This window comes from Etheostoma cragini, chromosome 22 (genome assembly GCF_013103735.1).
Source record: "Etheostoma cragini isolate CJK2018 chromosome 22, CSU_Ecrag_1.0, whole genome shotgun sequence".
Lineage (NCBI taxonomy): Eukaryota > Metazoa > Chordata > Actinopteri > Perciformes > Percidae > Etheostoma > Etheostoma cragini.
Window position 1 is genome coordinate 10,885,864 of NC_048428.1, and position 22,449 is coordinate 10,908,312.

A 22,449-nucleotide genomic window follows, 5' to 3' on the forward strand; every position below is an offset into this window, starting at 1 on the left:
TGTGTGTGTGTGTGTGTGTGTGTGTGTGTGTCATTGGAATAGTATTTAGGTAAATGTGCTGCTGTGAAGAGTGAGTCATAAAGCCAATGAGCTATAGTCCTCCTGAGAGGCACTAATCCAGCAATGTGCCAGTGGAAACAGCACAGTATATGCACCAGAAAACCAAATGACCTTGTGGTACATCACCCTTCTGTCTGAAATGAGATTAATCTAAACGAAAGCAAGCAAGGATGGGGGATGGTGGATGATGTACCGATTTTTTTCTACTAATGCAGTATTATTACACGCGCGCCAACGCACGAGCGTTTACTATCATTTGGCCCCATGAAAATGTGAATCGCCCAATGAATGGTGTGTCCACTGTGTGGGCCTGATCACAGACAGAAATGAAAAGATGAAAAGGCCTACGTGAAAGACATAAAGGACCTGACCGCTTGTGTCCAGACAACAATAATCATGAATGTCAGCTTTGAGGAAAAACAGGGAAGGAATACGGTGGAGAGGGTCTGATTTGTGCGCTGCATGGTGCACTGTGGTGAGGAAAGCAAGGCAGAGATTAGATTCACCTCAGACGCCTGAGGAAATTCCGGATATCCACTCAAATACTGAGCTAATTCTACGCATGCTACTCTTTTGACTAAGTCATTACTTTTCAATTGCCAATTTAAAATATACATGCAAATTTAGACTGTTATTAAAAAGCACAGAAAAGTAGCTTAGGCCCGGTGGAGGGAGGGGGTTGCAGCGAATCAGCGTAGCAGACACTGCAGACCGCTGTGTGTCACTTCCCCTTCATCGAGCTGTCAGTTGACAGCAGCACACATGAACCTCAGTGATGAAGACGGAGTTGACGCCCGTTGATTTTACGTCTAAATAACCGCTCCTCAGCGTTCTAATTCAGACGGGGCAAAAACATGACAGGGAACACCCCTGTCATCTCTACGGACTGATCACAAGCGCGGAGGGGAGAAGGGCTGAGCTTGCTAGTTGTGAGCTCCTGTCTTGTTAATAGTTAGCTTGCATGCTAATGGTAGCTAACGCTAGCTGCTGAACGGAGTCCGGTTCTGCTTTGTGCCGTCACGTTAGATAGCTGGCTCGCTAGCGAAGGTCGGAGGGACTAGCGTTATCGTTAGCTGTTAGAGCGTTTATTAGTTGTTCAGCATCCTTAATGTGTCATTTATCATTTGTTTTAAGGCTGAATAATACGTTGTGTGTTATTTGTGACGCAGCTTGACAATACTCTTGTTTTATACGTTCATTGATTTTACTGAATTTATCGTTAATGTTTGCTAGCTAGCAAGCTACTCGGCTATGCTAACGCCAGCTCAGTGAGACCTCACATCACAGGGGTGCGGAGAGCTCCAGACTAGTCAAGGAAGGAAGAGAGGTGACTTATGATGTGGGCTGAGGGAAGCGGCGGACTGTTAGGCGAAGGAGAGCAACAGTATTAGCTTTACAAAACGCATTGTCTACTATCATTCCTTGTCGAGGTAACGTTAGGGCCATAGCGTAAGCCAAGCTGTGTGGGATAGTTGGATGAAGAAAATAATTTGGACACTTTGATTTGCAAGCTGGCTAAATGTGTAGAATTAGTATAACTAAGTCGTGAGCTAGTGGCCACTGTGCCAGTTTTAAGGAAAGACACCCTGTCAAGATTATCGCACAGACTGCAATAACCAGCCAGTTTGCTTAAAGATGGCTTCGGCGAGCAGCATTGCCGCAGCAATTGCGAGCAAAACGAAGACCAAGAAGAAACACTTCGTTGCTCAGAAAGTAAAGCTCTTCCGTGCCAGCGACCCTCTGCTCAGCGTGCTTATGTGGGGAGTCAACCATTCGGTGAGTCAAACCACCAAATCTCCACATGATGATCCACAGTTATGTGTCCCTGGACCTTGATATGGCACATTAATAAGCCATAAACGCTGTCAACTATAAATAAGTATTTGTGTTCTTGCAGTTAATTGACACATACGAGCTGACAGCTGTCCGGCGGTTGGCTGTAGTGCTGTCAATGTAAATGTGTCAGTTATGTTGCCTTGTGAAGTTTAGTTTTGCATAATGTTAGTGTACGCACTTAAAAATGTATGTATGTATGTGCGTGTGCTTGTGCAGCGAACTTCCTTTTGCTTCCTGTTGTGCATATGTAGGATAAGCTGCTAGGGGTCTATGTCATGAGAGAGCAGATCTTCCAATACAAGACAGCTTATCTCTGCTTTCTTTCTCTTCCTTTGCTGAATTTTTTCCACTGGGCCAAAACTTATACGTTGGAGAGAGAGAGAGAGCAAACTTGGCAAGCAGAGGACATACACATATTTTTGGCACCAAATTCCAAGTATTAAACCTTTTACATGTGTTTTACACACATTATTTTAATGCACAAGGAGATGGCTCAATCAACAGAACAAGGCGTATGTATAATCTGTGGTCCTTTTAGGTCCTTAACCTTTTCAACCATGTTATTAATATATAGCCTCTCTTTCATCCTTTCATCCTACTCAAATTCTTTCTAAAAATTACAACATGGTTATTACATTAAAGCCAGCCTGTTTACCGAACTTTTTATCTGGTGTTTTGGTTGAGGATAACTGCTTTGTAAACAAAAGAGCTGAGCAGAAAGTGAGCAGAATCACGTATTTATTCATTCAGTATATACATGTCTATTCATGGGGACATTTTTCCCATGGGGTAGCCAATCATAAAAGATGATAATAGTAAAGTTTATATAAAGTAGAAAAAAATTTGGCCATTTGATGCAGAATGTTGCTCTGCTTTCTTGCTTGTTTTCATATCTGCTTGTGGTTGCTCTGCTTTTTTTGCTGCGTGTGGCAGTGGTTAACAGACAGTATGAAACAGTAGAGCCAGCAGTGGCTGCTTTTGCAGATTAATTTAATAATTCCTCATCTCAGTAGGAATGTAAATACATGTCATGTTCCATAACAGATGTCAGGACATTAATATTAATTTTATATTAAGGTAATCAGTCAGAGGAATACTGTTTGGACATTTTTCGGAAAAAGCCTTATTATATAGGTAAATTGACATTGCATAAACGCTTTGTGAAACTAGAACAAAATGGCCACTGTAAACATCACCACAAAGTGGGTTATATCAAGGCTGCAAGACAAAATTTTTGCTATTTGAACTTGTTATATACAATATGCCATACTTTGTAGATATTATCTTGAAATGCACAGTTTGTGACCACTGTTTCTCTTTGCTGATAAAATCAGCGCACAAGTACCACACCAGGCCACTTACGTAGGCTATGGCAAAAGCTCTGCATGGAGCCTTCGCAGAAGTATAAAACGGCGTGTAGATTATGCACATTGTAGCATTGACCTCCATAGCGCATTCTGAGGCCTCTCCACAATACAATGGTATAGTAATATTAAAGTATTATTACATTTAAAAGGTCCTGCTGGCAAGCCTGTAACCAGAACTATTTAGGGCATGTTTGCCATACCAAGGAATGTCTCCCCATTTGCAAAACCTAACAAAGAACATAACGGTGCACACTCTGAAGTTTCAAGCCAAAAATGTTAAAAGTCTTTACCATGGTCAGAGACTTTCAAAAGCTCAGTTTACAGTGACCTAAAACGCTGTTTGTGTATGGACGAAAGGCCAAAACGCATGGGAAAATGTAAAAAAATAAAAAATCAATGCCAGTGTACGTGTGGACTATGCCTTAATCTATTCGTCTAACACAAAACGTCTGTATTGGGTTGAGAACTTACGAGTAGAGTTGAACGATATGGGACAATAATATAATTGTGATTTTCTTTAGCCAATAAATATGAATATCACTGATCTCCTGTAAGTAACAGTATTGTTACAAATCGCACAAACTAAAGTGAACACTAACTATGGCTGTGACTCAAAGCTTTTCTGTAAAAATGTTGTAACCAATCTCACTCCTCATGCCTAAACCTAACCTAACCATCTCTGATCAACCAATCGGAGGCGGGACAGGCCTTCCCCCCTTGCTCTGGACCATCCATTTTAGAATCAACCTTTGAAAAGCAGGACTCTGGAACTTTAATTGTTCTTGATAAGCTGCAGTAATAAGTCACGGAGAAACTAATTTTCTACCCTTGACAACTTTACTACTAATTTGTTTTCTTCTCTCATCACCAACATCCATCTGTTCTGATCAAATCTACTGTCACTCTCTATCTCTCTTGCTCAACCTCACACTCGCTAAACAAACACATTACACTACACTTATACCAATGCAAAAGTTGATTGACCGTTTTTTACACAGTAGTACTGCAACCATCAAAGCATGTGCCTGGCGTCAAATTTTAACAGCTGTTCTTTTCATCTAGTCTCAATTGCATATGTCATGTTGAACATAGGGTGGCATTGCTCAACGTAAAGCATACAGGACCAGGTGTTTCTGACGTGGTTGGTTAGATTATGTAGAATTAAAACAAATTGACGCTTTTGAGCAACACATGTAAAGGAAAATTAGCTATTAACAATATCCGATTAAAAGAGCTAGGGAGAGAGAGGGAGTGCAATGGACATACTCACAGAGTGACAGCTGACTCATTATGAATGGGTCCAGCACGGGTTGAATGGTGGGTCAGCAGAGTTACACGTGTTGTGTGTATGAAATATCTGTATCGTCACTGCGCTGCATTTTTATGAACTCAAATATTCTGGCCATGGATCACATCTCTCGCCCAGGTCCAGGATGCTCCATCTCACATGCTATTACTCTACCAACTGAAATTAGTTGCATTAAATAACTTCTATGTTTCTTTGCCGTGGCCACCTCAACAATAGAGTTACCAGTGGAAACACTGGTAAAAACCCTCACTCATGCTTAAATGTATACAGCTGTGTTAATAACAATTAAAACTGTAGAAAAAATATCAAAAGTGTGGACTGGCGCCACTGTGTGGCGGGGCTGCGCAGAGAGTAAGAGGATAGATCCAACACAGCCATTGCTTTACAGAAGAAATGGGTCATGTAACACAAAATTAAACCATATCCATATAAACATATTTCAGCGTATGCAAGGACATTAGGTGCACAGGTGCAACCTATAGGAAAAATATTACTTGCGCCCTAGAGCCTTGTGAACTAACAGACGCTAATTAGCACCGACTAGCACAGGTCACTGTTGTTGTCTGAAAAACAACACAGACGGGGAAAAATGTTGTGTTTACTGGTAAACTGGTAAACCTTGAGACTGAGGTATGACCGATTGCTATCTGTTGAATTTTCCTCACGTTTCCTCTGTCCTCTGTGACTGTCTCCATCTAGAAACTACGTTGCGTGTTTCAGGGAGCAACTCTGACTGGTTCATGATCAGACATGGGTTTAAGGAGCGCTAGATGGGCTTTGCAAAAAAAAAACTTGAGTGTTTTATGAAATGACGCACTTAAAAAATCTATCGATCACGCAAATTTGATTGTGGGAAGTCAAAATTGGGATTGTGATTCAAATTTGATGAATTGTTCAACCCTAATGTAGCTATGCAGTACTCATTAATCCTTCACTTTTTGAATGTCAATTGAAATGCCTGAGAAAGATGAACATGATGCATTGTCAGTTATCACAGCTATATGTGGGAAAGCACACCAATTCCTTCACTTTAATGGTATAGGTCAGGGGTCGGCAACCCAAAATGTTGAAAGAGCCATATTGGACCAAAAAACAAAAATGTCTGGAGCCGCAAAAAAATAAAAGCTTTATAGAAGCCTTATTTTGAAGGCAACACTGTATGTACCTATAGTAGCTATATTAGCTTACTGTCGAAATGACTAAGTTAACTACAAATACATAATGCGCCTTCATGATTAAAGGTTTATTTTTCCTGCAGTGCATCCTTTAGAGAATGACGCACCACGTGACTACTCTGTTGTGTGATGCCGCCTCAAATTTAACTTCATTACAATATTAATCAGTTATGAATCAGAATTTTGATGTCATTTTTATTTTGAGGATTCTAAAAAACAAAACGGAACGTGCATAACGCCCCCAATCTGGGCAACAGAGTGCAATAAAACGCAGCCTACATTTAAAAAATAAATAAAACATCAGCCTTTTGAAAAGGTAAAGTAGGCCTATATAAAATCAAATAAATACAGTTCAAGTTTGACGTCTGTGCAAATGTCAAGCAAGTCAGTGCAGGAGTAAAACGAAGCAGCGTCCTCTTCTCTTTTGACTCGCAACCACCGCATCTATGCTCGGACCTGAGCAACAAAACACAATAATATCCCTAAGTGTCACTCCAAATATATACGGACAAAAATCAGATATCACTTTATAAAAACAGCTACTTTGTTACTAAAAATGTGCCTATGACTGGATTGTGTTCTTACCCGTTTAATGTGACTTCTGTTTTTGGACGTCACTGGTCAGCTTCTCAACATCGGGCATGTAAGATGCAACGTTAATCTTGACGCAGGACTGCAAGCTCTCAACTGTGAGACGGGTGCGATATTTTGATTTGATGTAGTTCATGTTTGAGAATATCTGCTCGCACAGGTATGTTGATCCAAAGATGGATAATACTCCAAATGCATATGTCTTCATGTTCCTATAACTGTCAGGAAGAGCATTCCATGTGTCATAGACAAGTTTCTCGGGTGTTGGGAGGCTTTCAATTTCGCTCCATTTGTGGCTTTGGGCAAGCTGGGCTTTCTGGCGAGTGACGTCTTCAAGCTCGGCTGTCAGCCATTTGAATTTGGACACCCATAAGTCTTTGTCGGCTATATCAGCCATTTCCATTTCAAGGTCAGCTTGATTTACTCCTGGAAATGTGCTCAACAAGGACGGGTCAATCTCCAGGGGTGTGACAGGGAAAGACAGTGTCATTTTTTCCTTTCGGAAATTGCAAAATCTGCTCACTCATGCAGTTTGCATATCAACGATCGTATTTTGCAAATAATCACCGTTGAGTGTGTGATCGTGAAGGGCTTCTTTGAATTCTCTCAGGGAGGGGAAGTGGGAGAGCGTGCCTTACTGTACATTTCTGGCAAAGACAGTCAGCTTGCGCTCGAATGATAGAACAGCTTCCAGCATTTGAAGTGCAGTGTTTCCCCGCCCCTGCAGACTTTCATTCAGCTTATTTAGGTGGCTTGTCATATCCACCATAAAGTGCAGTTTTTCGAGCCACTCGGTATCTTCAAGTTGCGGGTAGTATAGGTCTTTGCTTTTCAGAAATGTTTTCACGTGCTCTAAACAAGCGACAAAGCGGCGCAAAGCGGCGCAAAACCTCACCCCTGGACAGCCGTCGGACCTTATTGTGTAGCAGGAGATTGGAATATTTGCTGTCAACTTCATCAAGCAATGCACGGAACTGACGGTGGTTCAATGCTTTTGCAATTATCTTGTTCACCATCTCGATCACAAGGTTCATCACCGCCATACACTCCGATGGGAATGTTTGTGCACACAGTGCCTCTTGATGCAAGATCCAGTGGAATGCAAGCAGATTTCGATCCAATGCTTTCTGTAGCAAAGTCACAAACCCCCTTTTTGATCCTCCCGTGCTGGGTGCCCCATCTGTAGCCACTGAAATCAGGTGGTTGGTGTTTATCCCATTGTCATTTAAACACTTCAGCACAGCCTCACATATGTCCTCCCCCCGTGTTTGGCCTTTCAGTGGTATTAATTGGATCATTTCTTCTTGCGCCCATCCGAGTTCACATACCTGCATAAAAGCGCAGTCGGTTCAATATCGATCACATCACAGGACTCATCACAGGCAATTGAGTAAGCTGGCGCTGAATTAATGTCCTTGATTTGCTGATCGGTGATGTTGCCTGCCATTTTATAGCCCTTTCCTTCACTGTCTTAGCGGAGAGAGGCATGTCTTTAATTTTTTGTATTATCTCGGTTTTGTTTTGGAAGTCTGCAAATAGGTGTTCTGATATGTTGATAAATGACTCCTTCATGTAGTCACCATCTGTGAACGGTTTGCCGTGTTTTATTATCTCCCGGGTTGCAACAAAACTTGCAGCAGTAGTGGAGTTTGGAGATGCAATCCACTTCTTAAATCTATTTTTGCGCTTCTCTAATTTCTCCAGAAGTAATGCAATCACACTTTTTCTCTCACTACCAACTGGGTACTCGGCTGCAAATGTAGCATGCCTTCCCTGAAAATGTCTTTCCACATTGCTCTTTTTGTTATTTGACAACTTCTCGCTACAGAGCAAACATTCAGGCAATCCTTCCGCATTGGCAACGAATGCAAATGATTCGATCCAAGAAACGTTGAATCCTCTGTTCTCCTCAGTTATTCTTCTCTTTTTCCCTTTGGGATCCATGGCCCATCACACAGCCGCCGTTTTGTTTACAACAGCCACCTGCCTAGCATCCCGCCTTACTGATAGAAACGTGTGTCGGAGGCTATGACGTAAACTTCGTTGACAGAAATGTTGAAATTTAATATTTATTCTACACATTTTTACAGCATTGACAAACGTTAACAATGTTTGTCATGTTTTTTTCCTACAGAAACCATATTAAAACAAAAAATATATTTCCTAAAATCTTAATTCAGTGTTAGATGGATTGGCATTCAGAAGATCTATCTATATTTCAGGGCTTGACATTAAGACACTTGTCTTTTAGACAAGTACATTTACGTTTCACTCGTCCATGAACAAAAGTCACTTGTCCGGGTCAAGATTTATAATTGTATAAGTATTTTAAAAAATAAAATCAAAATAAATATTCATTCATCACAATCATTTAGAATGACAAATAAGTGATTCTGATAAATGAATATTTAAAAAATAAAATAACGGACGGTGAACCATGTTTTGAGTGTTGGCGTTGCATAGTTTGTCCACCAGAGGGTGCTTTACAACTTCCCTGTTGTCAACAAAATATATTTTTTGTTACTGTGTTTTTGTTCAAAGGACTTAAAGTTTCATATCTTAAGTTTGTATTTTTAAACATTTTATTTATCAGAACTTAATATATGTTGATGTTCCTCTGTTCTGTTAAAATCTCAAATTTGTGATAATAACAATTATCAACATATTTTAGTGAGAATTCATAAATTAATACAAATAACTAATACATTTCTGTATTTTTGTTTTGTTTTTTACATATATATTGGCATACCGGGTTTTTTGTTAACCAAATATTTGTATTGGCTTTAAAAATCACTAGGGCTGTAATACAAATGTTGCTAACCTTTGCTAGGTAAACAGCTGCCGATGCTAGCTAACTTCACTTGCTGGTCAGCCAAGTTGGGTTGTCCTTGGCATCCGCCTCAGGACATTACTCCTTCTTCATAACACACCCAGTTGAATTAATCTCGCCAGCTGTTCACACATTTTGTTTCCATTTTTAATCCGTATGGTTGTAAGGTTAATTCTTGTTGGTGCTTTCCCTGGCACTTGGCTGGGCTGCGGAGCCTGAAGAAACATCACTCTCCACTCCATTCTCCACCACTGTTCTTCTGAGGCAGGTAAAAATGTATATTTAAACTGCGGGCGATTATTACTTGAACCGACTCCTAATTGGCCAATCGAATCTTTCTGACTTTAGCTGGTAGTCAGAAAGACTACCAGCTGGTAAAATAGACATAATGAGTGGCACGTAACGTGAAGTAATATGGCATTTTATTTAGTTTGAGTTTAAACTTGTCCAGTGGGGCAAGTACATTTTTCTTCTACATAAAAATCCACCTGCCCGGACAAACCTTAATGTTGAGCCCTGGTGTTTGTCCATGCATGTCCAGTAGAGTGAGTAATCCGGGCTCATATCATGGACTTCATTAGGTCTGATTCAGGTGTCTCTACAATCTTCTCTCAATCTAAAATCTACAATGTCAAGTTGTTCTCTTGGATTGCATAAAACAGAGCAAGACTCCCACCAGCACATTTCCTTCTTATGCCTTAGGCTACCTACCCTGCTGTGTTTCTCACCACTTGATTAGGAACTCTGTTTGTCATACCATTGGCAACATAAAAATAACATTCCATGCCAGGTCACCAGGTTGAGCCACTGTGTTACTGTGTGAAAATGCATTTCGGAAGTGTTGATGTACAGCAGGGAGTTTGCAAAAGTAAACTCAACCTATAAATAGGACACAGCAAAGGAATGCATCAAAGGGGAGGCTTGAGAATGCAAACATAGGTTTTGAAAAATGTAACTCCCACCCTCGATATCCACTGTGGCCTGTCAGTCAAAAACATCCACTATGGTGCCTTCTGAAAACCAGACTTACTTACTGTTATTACTCTGGGAGCACCATGGTAAAACATCTAAACCTGCTAAAGGCCGATAACCAAATGCCAGGACTCTCAGAGTGACTGCAAGTCTATCTTGTAAACGTACTGGGTTAAGATGAGTTTTTTTATAAGGAATGAAAAGCTTGATCCAATTAAGTAGGTCATCAAATCGAAGCACTGACGGCAAGTTTCTTCTGCTTCTAGTTCTGCCGTTGTTTACCTTTTTCTTCTTCTTCTAGTCTGTAGAAATAGCAACGTCGGTAGCCTTTTCTCATTAGCACCACCTCTGTTCAGGAGAAGACTGCAACTAGTGTTGCAACTACCACCCGGGAGAATAAACAGTTACAGCGCTCCCATGACTGAAACACTGGTGCTTGACAGGTCGGCTGCGGCTAGTATCCCGCACGTTTTAGAATGCAAAGTTGGTCCGTCTGCAATATGCAAGACCCTTCAAGTTACGCCCCCTGCTTCCAGACCCGCCCCTTTAAGTTACGCCACTAGCTTCAAGTTAGGCCCCTTTCGAGCTGTGGTGGTGGTACTCGTTAGGATAGGGTATCGATTAGATTTTTTCCAATACTGGTGCTTAAACAATAAACGCAGCCTGAGCCTAAATGGTACACTGTCCCCCTTTTTATTGTATGCTTGTGAAACTAGCCTTCTTCCTCACTTAATATCAATGTCAGAGAAATAACCATTATCTCTTCTCTTGTGCTGACATGAACATAGTAGACACTAAGCCAAAAAGGCTCTGTAATACATCAATACTTGTTTGGGCCTGCACGGAAATTATCCTAAAAAGGCCAAAGCATCCCAGAGATTAATGAATGGCCCATTTTGTTTCTAAAAAAAAAAAAAAAGATTTTGGTGAAACATCTGCTGTGGGTGAATATTGCAGAACCCCTGCAGTGATATTTCACTTCAGGTCTCACCCTTTAATTGGAAGTGGTGTTAAGTTCGATGACCAGACACTTGGGGACAACACAGACTATGCAGGATTTATTTGCATGGACTTAGGCCCTAACAGTGAAACAAAAATAATGGTTTTCTGCGTGACAAGCCTATTCTAAATATTGTTTCAAGGTGGCTAACACCTTGTGCCGGAATCTCTATTTCTGCTGTGGAAAATGGATCAGAATCTGGTTTACAGCTTCACCTTAACACAATTTCTGAGTCTGTAAAAGGGATGTATTCCTGTCTGTCCATTTTTTTTGTTAGTTCTTGATGTGTCCACTGTTGCTTTTGCTTTTGACATTTGTCTCTAGCTGGAAAGCTGCAATGTCACACTCTGTCCCCCACTGTGTAGTCATAGTTTTGAGTCCAGCTGCTCCTAACCTGCTGTTGCATGCCACCTGCTCCTGCCCTTTTAAAGTAAAGAAAAGTAAAGATTATTATGTTAAGTTGATTTTTCACATGTTTGTTTTATTGTCACAGGCATAGAGACAGTAAAATTGCTTGTAACAAATGTATCTTTATTGTTATTAATTCACAGGACCTTTTCAAGAAAAAGCAGGTCTTTTAATTGGTAAAAGTGTGAGTTGGTAGAAGGTACGTCTTTACTAGTTTCCCTCTTATCATACAAATAGCAAATGAAAAATAACTATTTCCTGTTCATATTTTCCCAGAATACTTTAGTGTAGGCAAATTTTAAGTCGTTCCTCAGGTTTTACTTAAAGTTTTTTATTCTTTACTTTTGATACCTCCATTAAACTCTCCCCACCCTTCAGGTTCATTCTCACATTCATATTTTACTCATAGCCCCTTTTTTGTTATATCTTTCCTGCCTGGCGCACTTTCATACACTGTCCCCCTCTCTTTTCCCTTTTTTGTGTCCTGACTCGCTATCTGACTCAGAGTAGCTGTGACTAGCTCTGTGGATTGCATAAGATTCTATAAATATCTGCATTAGTGACCTACAGCTAATATGTGTGGTGATTATGGGTGAGGAAATACAAAAAGCTGAAGCCTCACATCCTGGCACCCTGAGGCAATGACATGAACTCTTGTAGTTCTGATCCAGTTTGTGTCTCAAAACAACTTGTATTAAAGAAAAGAAAATTGTATTCACAGCTGCATGCAAACATGTAGGCCTAAGCAAGTGCCTACAGTACTTGTGTGTTTTCTTAGCCACAGAGTCGCTGTGCCATGGGCCCGTGGCACACTCCTTGCCCAGATGCGATGTGGCGTATTGCCGGGCAGCAACCACTAAACCACTATATCCTTTAATAGCTGGCCTGTCATAGCACTGACCTAACAACAGACTGGCTGAGCTGTCTGCATGTGTGTACCTCTTGATGACAACTATAATTTCTGTGTAATCTTATTTCACCTTAGTCCTGTGTAATGTAGTGTTTAAACACAGATAGGAGCAAGTCTGTTGTAAGAACTTAGCGGCAAAGGAGATGCTGACATTGAATAATGTTTGTCTAATTTATACACAGGCTTGGTATACCTGGCACAATCTAATGTAGTCTAAGACTCAGTAGGTCTAAGACATATTTCCTTTCTTGTATCAGAATCAGCTTTAATGGCCAAGTAAACACATACGAGGAATTTTAATCCGGCCTTTTGTTGCCCTCTATTTTCATACACAGAAATAGACACATGGCTAAAAACAACAAAAAAGGTAGACATACTCATTTGAGGACTATGTACTGCGGTAAGTAAGTATATGAATAGTGCATAATACATTTATACATACATACTTAATGCATATTGATATATACATACACACATGTAAACAAACTATGAGGATTGCAAACAGTAAGTGTGTGTGTGATTAAGTGGCTCACTGACTGAAATAGACGAATGAGCTGTTGGTGTCTGATGTAAATGCAGACGTCTCGCTATTTAAGATGACTACCATAAGCTTTTAAGTACCCGGCAGATGTCTTACTCAGGTAGTTGGTGGCATTTGTCTATGGTCCTGTTTGTCTCTGTCTCTCTCACTAGCACACACACATAGATGCTGCAGTCTTTTTACTTTACCACTGCTCTACTTTTGTCATTAGTGCGTCTTCATTATGGCTGACCTCCGCAAGCAGAGGGAGTAGTGGGAGTAAGGGCTACCCACTAAAGTTAAAGCTGTTCCACAGATCTAGTTCACATACAGGCTGTAATGGTCACTTTTTAAGTTAAATTGTGAGTGACAGATCTTTGGGTGTGGTTTAAAGCAGATGTATCAGTACTCATTCTAGGCATTAAACTAGTACATTAACTGTGCAGTGATTTCATCTTTACTGATAATTAAAACACTGATAAATGTAAATTTCCTATTCTTCCTATTTTGCTATAATTAAGTTTACGGACAAGCCAATGCATCTGTGATACCCACACCCAGATATCATTGTTGTTCTGTGTTTAGGGCTTTCCACCTAATAGGTATTTTCTAAGGGAAGATTGATTTATATTTATGTGGATATTGTTAAAATTGTGACATACTATGAATGGTTCTGGGATTGTTAATAGGTCAGGTGATTATGTGATAGCCTTGTTAAGTGGTCAGTGAAAGGGCCACACGTAACACAATGTACTATAGCTATATGTGACCTTTGATGCTTACTTCTGCCTGTTAAAGGGCAGATCTTCATTTAGCTGGGTGTGTCCATACTGCATATAGTTATCTTTATGCTTTATATGTCATCTGTCATGTGGTGGTGAACAAATATTCCAGCACGTTAGTTGATTAAAGCCCAGGGGGATTTGTATATTTTATCCACGCCTTAAAAGTGCAGGACTGATGATATTAAGCAAGTGACCTTGTGTGTGTTACTTGAGGAAATATTTTTTTGGGGGCATTTCAGGCCTTTAATGACAGGACAGCTAAAGAGGTGAAAGGGGGAGAGAGGGGGAATGACATGCAGCAAAGGACCACAGGTCAGAGTCGAAGCCGGGCCCGCTGCGTAGAGGAGTAAACATCTATGTATATGCATATATACCGCTTCAACAACTGAGCTATCAGTGCGCCCGAGAAAACATTTTGATGTGTTGGTGGATTAGTTTGGAAGCTGTTGCTTTAGAAAAAATACGGCAGCAACTACTGCTGTGCTGCATTGATTGGAGCACAGCTTTTACCAGACTGCAAAACCGCACCTCCTCCCAGTATGTTTACACTTTATATATTGGTTAATTGCATGATCAGTCAGTCTTGATTACACTTTAATTAAAGCCACTTAGACGCTAATGTCTTGTAAATTGGCATAGGGGAAGTGCACACTCGCAGGCTATCAAGAAGTAATTTCTTCCAAACACATGTCCTATTTCCCCCACATAATTGACAGCTTGCTGCAAGAGCCGAGAGCAGCCTTTAGCTGTATACATTTAAAAAAAGTTACTTGACTAATGACGAAAGATTGTATTGGGGTGACACACGTCTAATTGAAAATAAACCCATAAGCTTGAGACAATGATATATAGTCTTATATCATGATATCGATATACACTCACCTATAGGATTATTAGGAACACCATACTAATACTGTGTTTGACCCCCTTTTGCCTTCAGAACTGCCTTAATTCTATGTGGCATTGATTCAACAAGGTGCTAAAAGCATTCTTTAGAAATGTTGGCCCATATTGATAGGATAGCATCTTGTAGTTGATGGAGATTTGTGGGATGCTCATCCAGGGCACAAAGCTCCCGTTCCACCACATCCCAAAGATGCTCTATTGGGTTGAGATCTGGTGACTGTAGGGGCCATTTTAGTACAGTGAACTCATTGTCATGTTCAAGAAACCAATTAATTTATTATTTTCCTAATAATCCTTTAGGTGAGTGTATTGCCCAGGCCTAACTGGGACACAAAAGTAAGATGTGGGAATGTTAAAATAGGTAGAGAACAGGGCTGTTGCATTATACTTAAATCCCGGCTAAGATGCTGTTGGACTATGGAAGAAAATATTTCAGCGTCTGTTATACCGATGTTTTGTGATTGATTATGTTTTCTTGTGCTTGTGGCTACATTGTGGCTTTGTTGAATTACAGTTTGTAAAGTAAGATATTAAAGTATAAGTGATTTGTCATTAGTAAATAGAGATACCAATCCTGGATGAGGACCAATCCAGGCTTCTTCTTTTTTTCATGTATTGGTGACACTGGAGCCAGTGAACCATAAAGCACTCAATATCAAAATGTTCCTGTTCCATATCAAATGTCTCCCTCCCTCCTGGTGGCATGCCTGATTAGTCTTGCTTCTTTCCTTTGGGAGAAGTTCTTCTGCATATTTCCATTACCCTTCTATATCTTGCACCTAAGAAATGACCTAGTCCTTTTTATTATTAGATCCAGATTTTGTTACAATCTCACTGCAGTCTACACTATTATTGGATTGTCATCTGCTAAGAGCGAGTCATCTATCACTGTCATTTTTCAAAAGATAAGCATATGCCATGCTGCTGACAGAGCACGCTCTCTTCACCAACTTCCTGTACAATGGAGCAAAAACACAGGCTTGCTTCACACTGGGCCGGAAAACCAGTCATCATCACCATGGAGACAAACAGGAAGTGGTGGTGTGAAATTTGTCTGCAAGTTTGATAGCTGCAGGAAGATAGTCAGAAATGCTGGAGGCATCTGATAAAACAAAACGTAAGAGCTACTCAGGATAGAAATTATGACAAGAGCCTAGAATAGAAATAGGAGTACTGCTTTACTTGTTGTAGATTAGGTACTCCAAGAGATGGTCATGACGATGTACTGGATTAGTTGTACCTCCATGTAGTTGTCTGCAAAAACTTGCAATGCAGCAGTGTTAAAAATCATTGCTGCACCTACCATCCAAACGAAAAATGGTACATTAAGTGACTGTCAAAGCATAACATATTGTGAAAATAGCTAGTCATTCTGTCTTAGACTCTCACTTGATCTCTGTTTACAGTTTGTTTTAGGTTAGCATGAATTTAACTTTAGGAAGAGGAACATTTCCTACTAAAACAGTAATAGTGCAAAGTGCTTGCAGAAGTGGAGTTTGTGTGTGCCCACTAGTGCCTTTGCATACGTGCATTTGTGCTTGGTAAGATCAGGCATTGTCTCTGTGCTTGTGTGAAACACAGCTTTGTTGATTAGGCGACATCTCCCCACTGAGTACCCAGGATGCATCTGTGCCATAGCATCACTGTGACGGTGGTGTCTGTCACACCAAGGCACTGAAACGTACTCGGATATGGCATCTGTGGACTTGGATTCTCTGCTTGCTCTGTCTCTGTAATGCCCTCCTTTCCATATTTTATTTTTTTTCTCCTCATGCATTCCTTCCTTTTAGATAACCTACCTTATTTTTTCTGTTTTTTCTCTGCCTTTATCTTTTCTTCCTGTTAATTTATCTTCTGTTGCACACTAATTCTATGTTCTCATGCTTCTTCTCTTTTCTTTTCATTTGCTTAAAAGCTTACAGTAATCCCAAAGGATATTTTAAAGTGCAGACATATTCAGTTTGAATTGTAGCTCTCATCTGTTGTGAGAATACATTAAAGTGCTGTATGCAAGGTAAAGCCTTATTCTTGAAATGCTACTGTGAACAGTTTATGCATGTTTGCTGAGCTGGTAAAAGGCAAAGTTGTAATACTGTACAAAGGCAGACCTTTGCACATCACTGGACAAGCTTTTGCAGACTTCAGCATTAAGATTTGTTTTACAATTGACCAGTCAATTCAGTGGGTCAGAGTTCTTTTTTACACATATTGTATTTATTGATGAGTCTTCGTATCAAAACAGATTCCACAATTCTGATATGTAAGCTTTTACAGTGGGTTAGTTTTTTTTATTGCTGTGACGGCAAAACATAACGAGCGGAAACAGGATTGTTTTTGCAAATTCAGCATGGGCGATTGTGAAGTTTATTGTAACTTCAGCAATGTCTTCTGCCTTATGTTCAAAAAAATGTTGCTCTGCTCGCAGCTTTGACAGTCTGTATCACAGCAGCCTTCAGTGATGTTGATAGGCTATTACTTGGGACATATAACCAATTAGATAGTGCTGTGGGCGGGATATTGATTGAGGCTCCAGAAGGGTGACTATAGAAAGAGAAAGGCCACTTGCATCAGAGCTAAAGTAGCGTATTTTAAAATTAATTCATTTTATTAGAATAAAAAAAATGATTCTGATAATCGTAAAAATGCTGAATGTTACAGCCAATAATCGTCCAGACCAGTACTCGCTCTGTCCTGAAAACAGACTTTTGATTTTGCTAATTTTACAATTATTTCTGTAGTAATTACTTTTGCAGTATTTGTGCTGCTATCTCCACTTCCGTCAACATCCTGAGTACCATTTCACCTGGTCACAAAAATGACATTAATCTCAAGAGTGGACCAGTAGTAGGCCTGCACGATATTGGAAAAATCATACATTGCGATATTTTTTCCCCCTGCGATATATATTGCGATACAAAAAAAGAAAAAGTGATTTTTAAAAGATGACATTAAAAGCTCTATTTGGAAAAAATAAATCATTCTCGACTACTGCGGTGATTTTGTAGGGGAGTGCACATAGAACATGAAAATGACTAATCTTTTCTAAAGTGAACCATTCTTTAATGCTTTACAAACACCAAAGTAAGTAAGCACTGTGGGTAACGTTACTCTTCTGAAGTGGTTTTAAAGACGGAAATTAGGTAGAAATACGCAGGTTGGCTAGCATGACACAATTGTATTCAGATAATCCTATTAATCCGGGCTAATGTGAATGACAGTGACTGCATGTTGCTTCCTCTGTTTGTTTGATAAATTGTCAGACCTGCCTGCCAGGCGCACTAGCATTAAACCCTGTGTATCCAAGAACAATTAAATCAGTGTAATTACGTTAGATCAGACACAGAGTAGATTAGATCTGTAGTAGATTAGTGTTACGTTTCCAGTGTCGCGGCTCCGAACATTAGCTTTAGCCTAGCTGGTAGCAGCTTTCTGCGGGGGGAAATGGCCGGGAGACTTTGTCCAGTATCAAAGCAAAAAGGCATAGATTACACACTTAACCATTGGGATAGAGTTTAGACTCAAATGTTTGTTTTTTAGTAATTTAAGAGGCTATAGGATAAAATCAATTCTCTTTTAAGGCCAAACTGCTAATTGTTATCAGTTGGCTTTTTTTGTGCTAGCCGTAATCATACAATTGAAAGCCTTAGCCATGTAGTAGTGTATTTATATTGAAAAAAACAAAAAAACAAATCCCAAGCTGATCACCAACATGTCGAAGGCATGCTATCTTAAAAAGTATACTTCTTAATGGCCACCTTAAGTATGCTAAATGCTTTCATTGGTGAGTCAATTATGCTATGGCCATTTTCTGAACCATCTGCTCTAATACTCCTGAAGCATTACAGGGCCATATTCAATCCACAAAGGTAAAAATATTGGCTACCTTCTTTAATGCAGCTGCTGAAACTGTGATATTGTGAAACTACCTCTTCCATCTGTCTGCACACTCCTAGCTGTGAAAAATGTATAAAGCTTAAACTACATTTGGGACTGGACTGTATACACACACACACACACACACACACACACACACACACACACACACACACACACACACAGGCATGTTTCTTTATTAATGTTATTGTCAATCAAAGTTTTGAGTGTTTGAGTTCATTCATTGCACCTGCATTGCAAGTGTGCTCAGTGGAATGGCAGGTTATTAATAGATTTAAGCAATCTGCCAGCATTCCTGCCTGCAGACACACACCCACACACACACACACACACACACACACACACACACACACACAAACGCACCCACACAACCACACACACACACACACAAACACACACACACACAAACAAACACACACACACACATCATATTTGTATCAAGCTGTGCCTGAGTCACAACACATGTCAGGTCTACTTTGGCAGCAATGTTCTGTATGTGTAAGAAGCCCACTGTTTACTCATTGTGCAAGGTTTATTGAAGTGTGCTGTAATTTTGCATTTGCTGGATGGCCAATCATGACCATAAATGTGCAACCAGTTATAATCATGTAAGTCATATAATCAAGTGTTAAGTCTTAAATCTTGTTTATGTAATTTCGTAAAAAAATAAAACAAAAAAGTGAACTTTAGTGGTTCTAACACTGCCTTAATTGTCCTCAATTGTTTGTGACACATAATTTACCTGAAAAGAGATTCAGATTTGAGCACAGACAAATGAAATGCTTTATTTTAGCTCAAGCCACACTCACTACCTGATTAAAATAATTTAAAAAAATTCAATATTGTTAAACATTTTATCATACAATAGTTATTCATCTGCCTTTAAAGTTATGCACATAAAGAGACACGTCATCACTAGGGGTGTGCATCTCTCCCTTGTAAGACGATCCGATATGTATCTACATTAGGGATCGCCAGAGAGGGGTGGGAAAAATAACAAATTCTTAGATGCATTGCAATTCTCTCTAGAAAAATGTGATGCTTGATGCAGACAAGTAAATAATTTTTTATAAAAAAAAAAGATTTAGATTTTTGTCTCCTGACAAGCACAAATCAGAAAACAGAGTGACTGATAGAAGATGGAATAATGGACAACAACTTAGAGTTTAGGCAAGAGAGCAGGATAACTACAAAATAAAAACCTCAGTAGAAAAAACATTTCAGTAAAACAAATATTTGCCAAAATGTCTAGCAAGTAATTAGCAAACTGAGTAGCACACTCAGATTTCTATTTTTTAAAATTGCGCATTTAATCTACATAAAAAATAGTAGCATCGAGTATCGGTTTAGAACCAAATTGTTGGCCTCTGAATTGAATCATGAGGTGCCAAGAGATTCCCACCCCTAGAAGTTATGTGATCGCTGATCTTTCCACCAGTCTGTTGAACAACATTCTCAATTGGGTTGGATAATATTGAATTGTGAAAGGGACACATGAGTTAAGATGTGACGTGCACCGTTAGCACATTGACATTTTTAAGATCTAGAAAGAATGTACAAAGAAAACCGGAATGGTTGCAAAGCTCCACTACCAGGCTTGCATCAGATTTTGTGTTGTCCAAAGCATGTAAATGTTCCATGTTTTTTTCCCTTTAGGTGTTTCCACTGCATTTACAAGGATTCCTGCCAGTGTTGATCCCACTGATCACCACCTTATGTTTATCAGTGGTAATGATTGACAATCTTTGTCTAGGGCTTGCCTCAGTGAGATGCTCTTTTTCCCCTTTGTATCCCAAGGCTTAAATTCTTAACATCCAGCATTTCTAATGTGACGTGAGATTTTTACCAACATGTTTTAGACTGCTTTGTGTTGCTAGATACATCACTGATCGCCCCTGCTTTCTGTTGTTTTTTTTTCCTTCGCAGATAAATGAGTTAAGCCATGTTCAGATTCCCATTATGCTCATGCCAGACGACTTCAAGGCCTATTCTAAGATAAAAGTGGACAACCACCTCTTCAACAAGTAAGGTCTTCATAAATATGTTATACCATTTTTGTATTTCACTAAACATTCGGTGAAATATTATTTAGGACCTAGAACATCTCACAAACTCCATCACTTGTGTTTTCTGTTTTTTTGTTTTTGTTTTTGTTTTTTTATACACACAGGGAGAACATGCCCAGCCATTTCAAGTTCAAGGAATACTGCCCTTTGGTGTTTCGAAACCTCAGAGAGAGGTTTGGCATTGATGATCAGGACTTCTTGGTATGAAAAGCCTAGCAACATTACTACCACTGATCAACACATGGCAACACATTATCCTTAAATGGATCCTAGCCTTATGTATCTAGTACATGGAACCCATTGGTGCCACAAGCTCTTTAAAACACTTTAAAAAGTTAGCTATTTAAAAACTAATTTGATTGCAGTCTTAACTAGGGTATTGTTTTGTTTTTCAGTGCCGGCCCAAGTCTGTTGGGGACCTTAAGCCGAAATCAATTTTGGGTCCCCCTCCAACCACGTTGAGTCCCCTGTGTTAGACACAGTGATATGTGACAATTGACACAAATGTCACACTGTAATGTTACATTCTAAATTAATACAGTCAGGTTATGTGTTGATACAGTGACGCATTATGAGTTACTGTCCCCCTGAGCACAGATACATAAGGGCCCTCCTTCCCTACCCTATTTGTGCAAAAATGGGTGCAAATGGGGATGGGGGTCTGGGTGTACTCCCCCAGAAAATTCAGATTTTGGTAGATGGGATTTCCTGTATTCTACTGCATTTTTGCGATGGTCAGCTGGAGAATGGCAATACCTAAATAGAATGTTACAAAAAAAATTATACTTAAATAAACTTTACTCTTTTACTAACTATTTGATATGTTTTGAGAGTAATGTTTTTAGAAGTTTCAAAGAAAGTATGCAAACAAAAAAAGCAGGCAATCCTGAGAGCTACCCAAAGATTTGGGTAAACCTCACTGCTGAACACTGATGCTTTTTGTTTTTTTTGGAAATGTGGAGGCGTACAATTTGAATTATTCACTTATGTCACTTGTTTAAGTTATTTAATATGTAAAAAAACAAACAAAAATGAACCCTCGTCCAAAGCTGCCGCTTAGCTTGTGCCTTGGGCCGTGCACTTTTACCTTTCCCTCTTTGTTATAGCCTTGATTTACTTTATTTTCCACTCCCTAGTAAATCCCCTCTACCAGTGCAGGCAATGAGTTGGCAGTATTTAGAGGTGGTTGTGTCCCAGCTCGCTGCAGCTGTCCTTCTCTCATGTTTACATTAGGGTTCGGCTGGCTGCAGTGAGTGGGCAGTTGGGGTGTTAAGACAATGGCCAGTGCAAAGGAATGTCATGAAATTTTCAACATTAAACTAGTGCCTTCATGAGGCACTAGGCACATTGTGGTCAAAAAAGTGTATCGGTTTTGCCTTGCTCTAAAAGCCTGTATGTATTATTTTTAATTACATAGGTAATATTCCTCATTACAGCCAATGGGTACCACGAGCTGAAGGCTCTTTTGATGACATGCACAGTAACCATTAGTTTTAATGAGCAGGGCTAGCAGTATTGAATTATGTTTTGGGAGGGTTACTGAAGTGCAAACAGATAAACCTTTTGGAGTGTTGGAGAAACACTCCAAAAGTTGGAGAAAATGACTAACTAAAACAAAGCCATTAGGAATTTACTTTAAAAAGCTTTTCAACTATGCCAGCCTCAGGCAAAGGACCTCTTTAACATTTTCAGCCTGTGACAAAAAAAGAAAAAGAAAAGGAAAGATGGAGCAGTGAAGACTTACCCCTCAGCTACATAAGCTACAAGAGACAGCAAAATAGCGACTGCAATTTATTTTCAGTGGGAGTGGCCGCTTGCCA

General features: G+C 39.7%; 1 protein-coding gene across 3 annotated transcripts in view; it reads left to right on the forward strand.

Moving 5' to 3' along the window:
* Positions 1-766: 766 nt before the first annotated feature.
* Positions 767-22,449, forward strand: part of pip4k2aa (phosphatidylinositol-5-phosphate 4-kinase, type II, alpha a) — a 36,730-nt gene continuing 15,047 nt past the window's right edge. For 2 of the 3 annotated variants that reach the window (XM_034862849.1, XM_034862850.1), the window contains exons 1-3: positions 767-1,836; positions 20,490-20,587; positions 20,734-20,830. In XM_034862849.1, coding sequence (XP_034718740.1) covers positions 1,696-1,836; positions 20,490-20,587; positions 20,734-20,830 — 336 coding nt within the window. In that variant the 5' untranslated portion in view covers positions 767-1,695. The remainder of the gene's footprint in view (positions 1,837-20,489; positions 20,588-20,733; positions 20,831-22,449) is intronic. The other variant, XM_034862851.1, reaches the window with a different exon arrangement.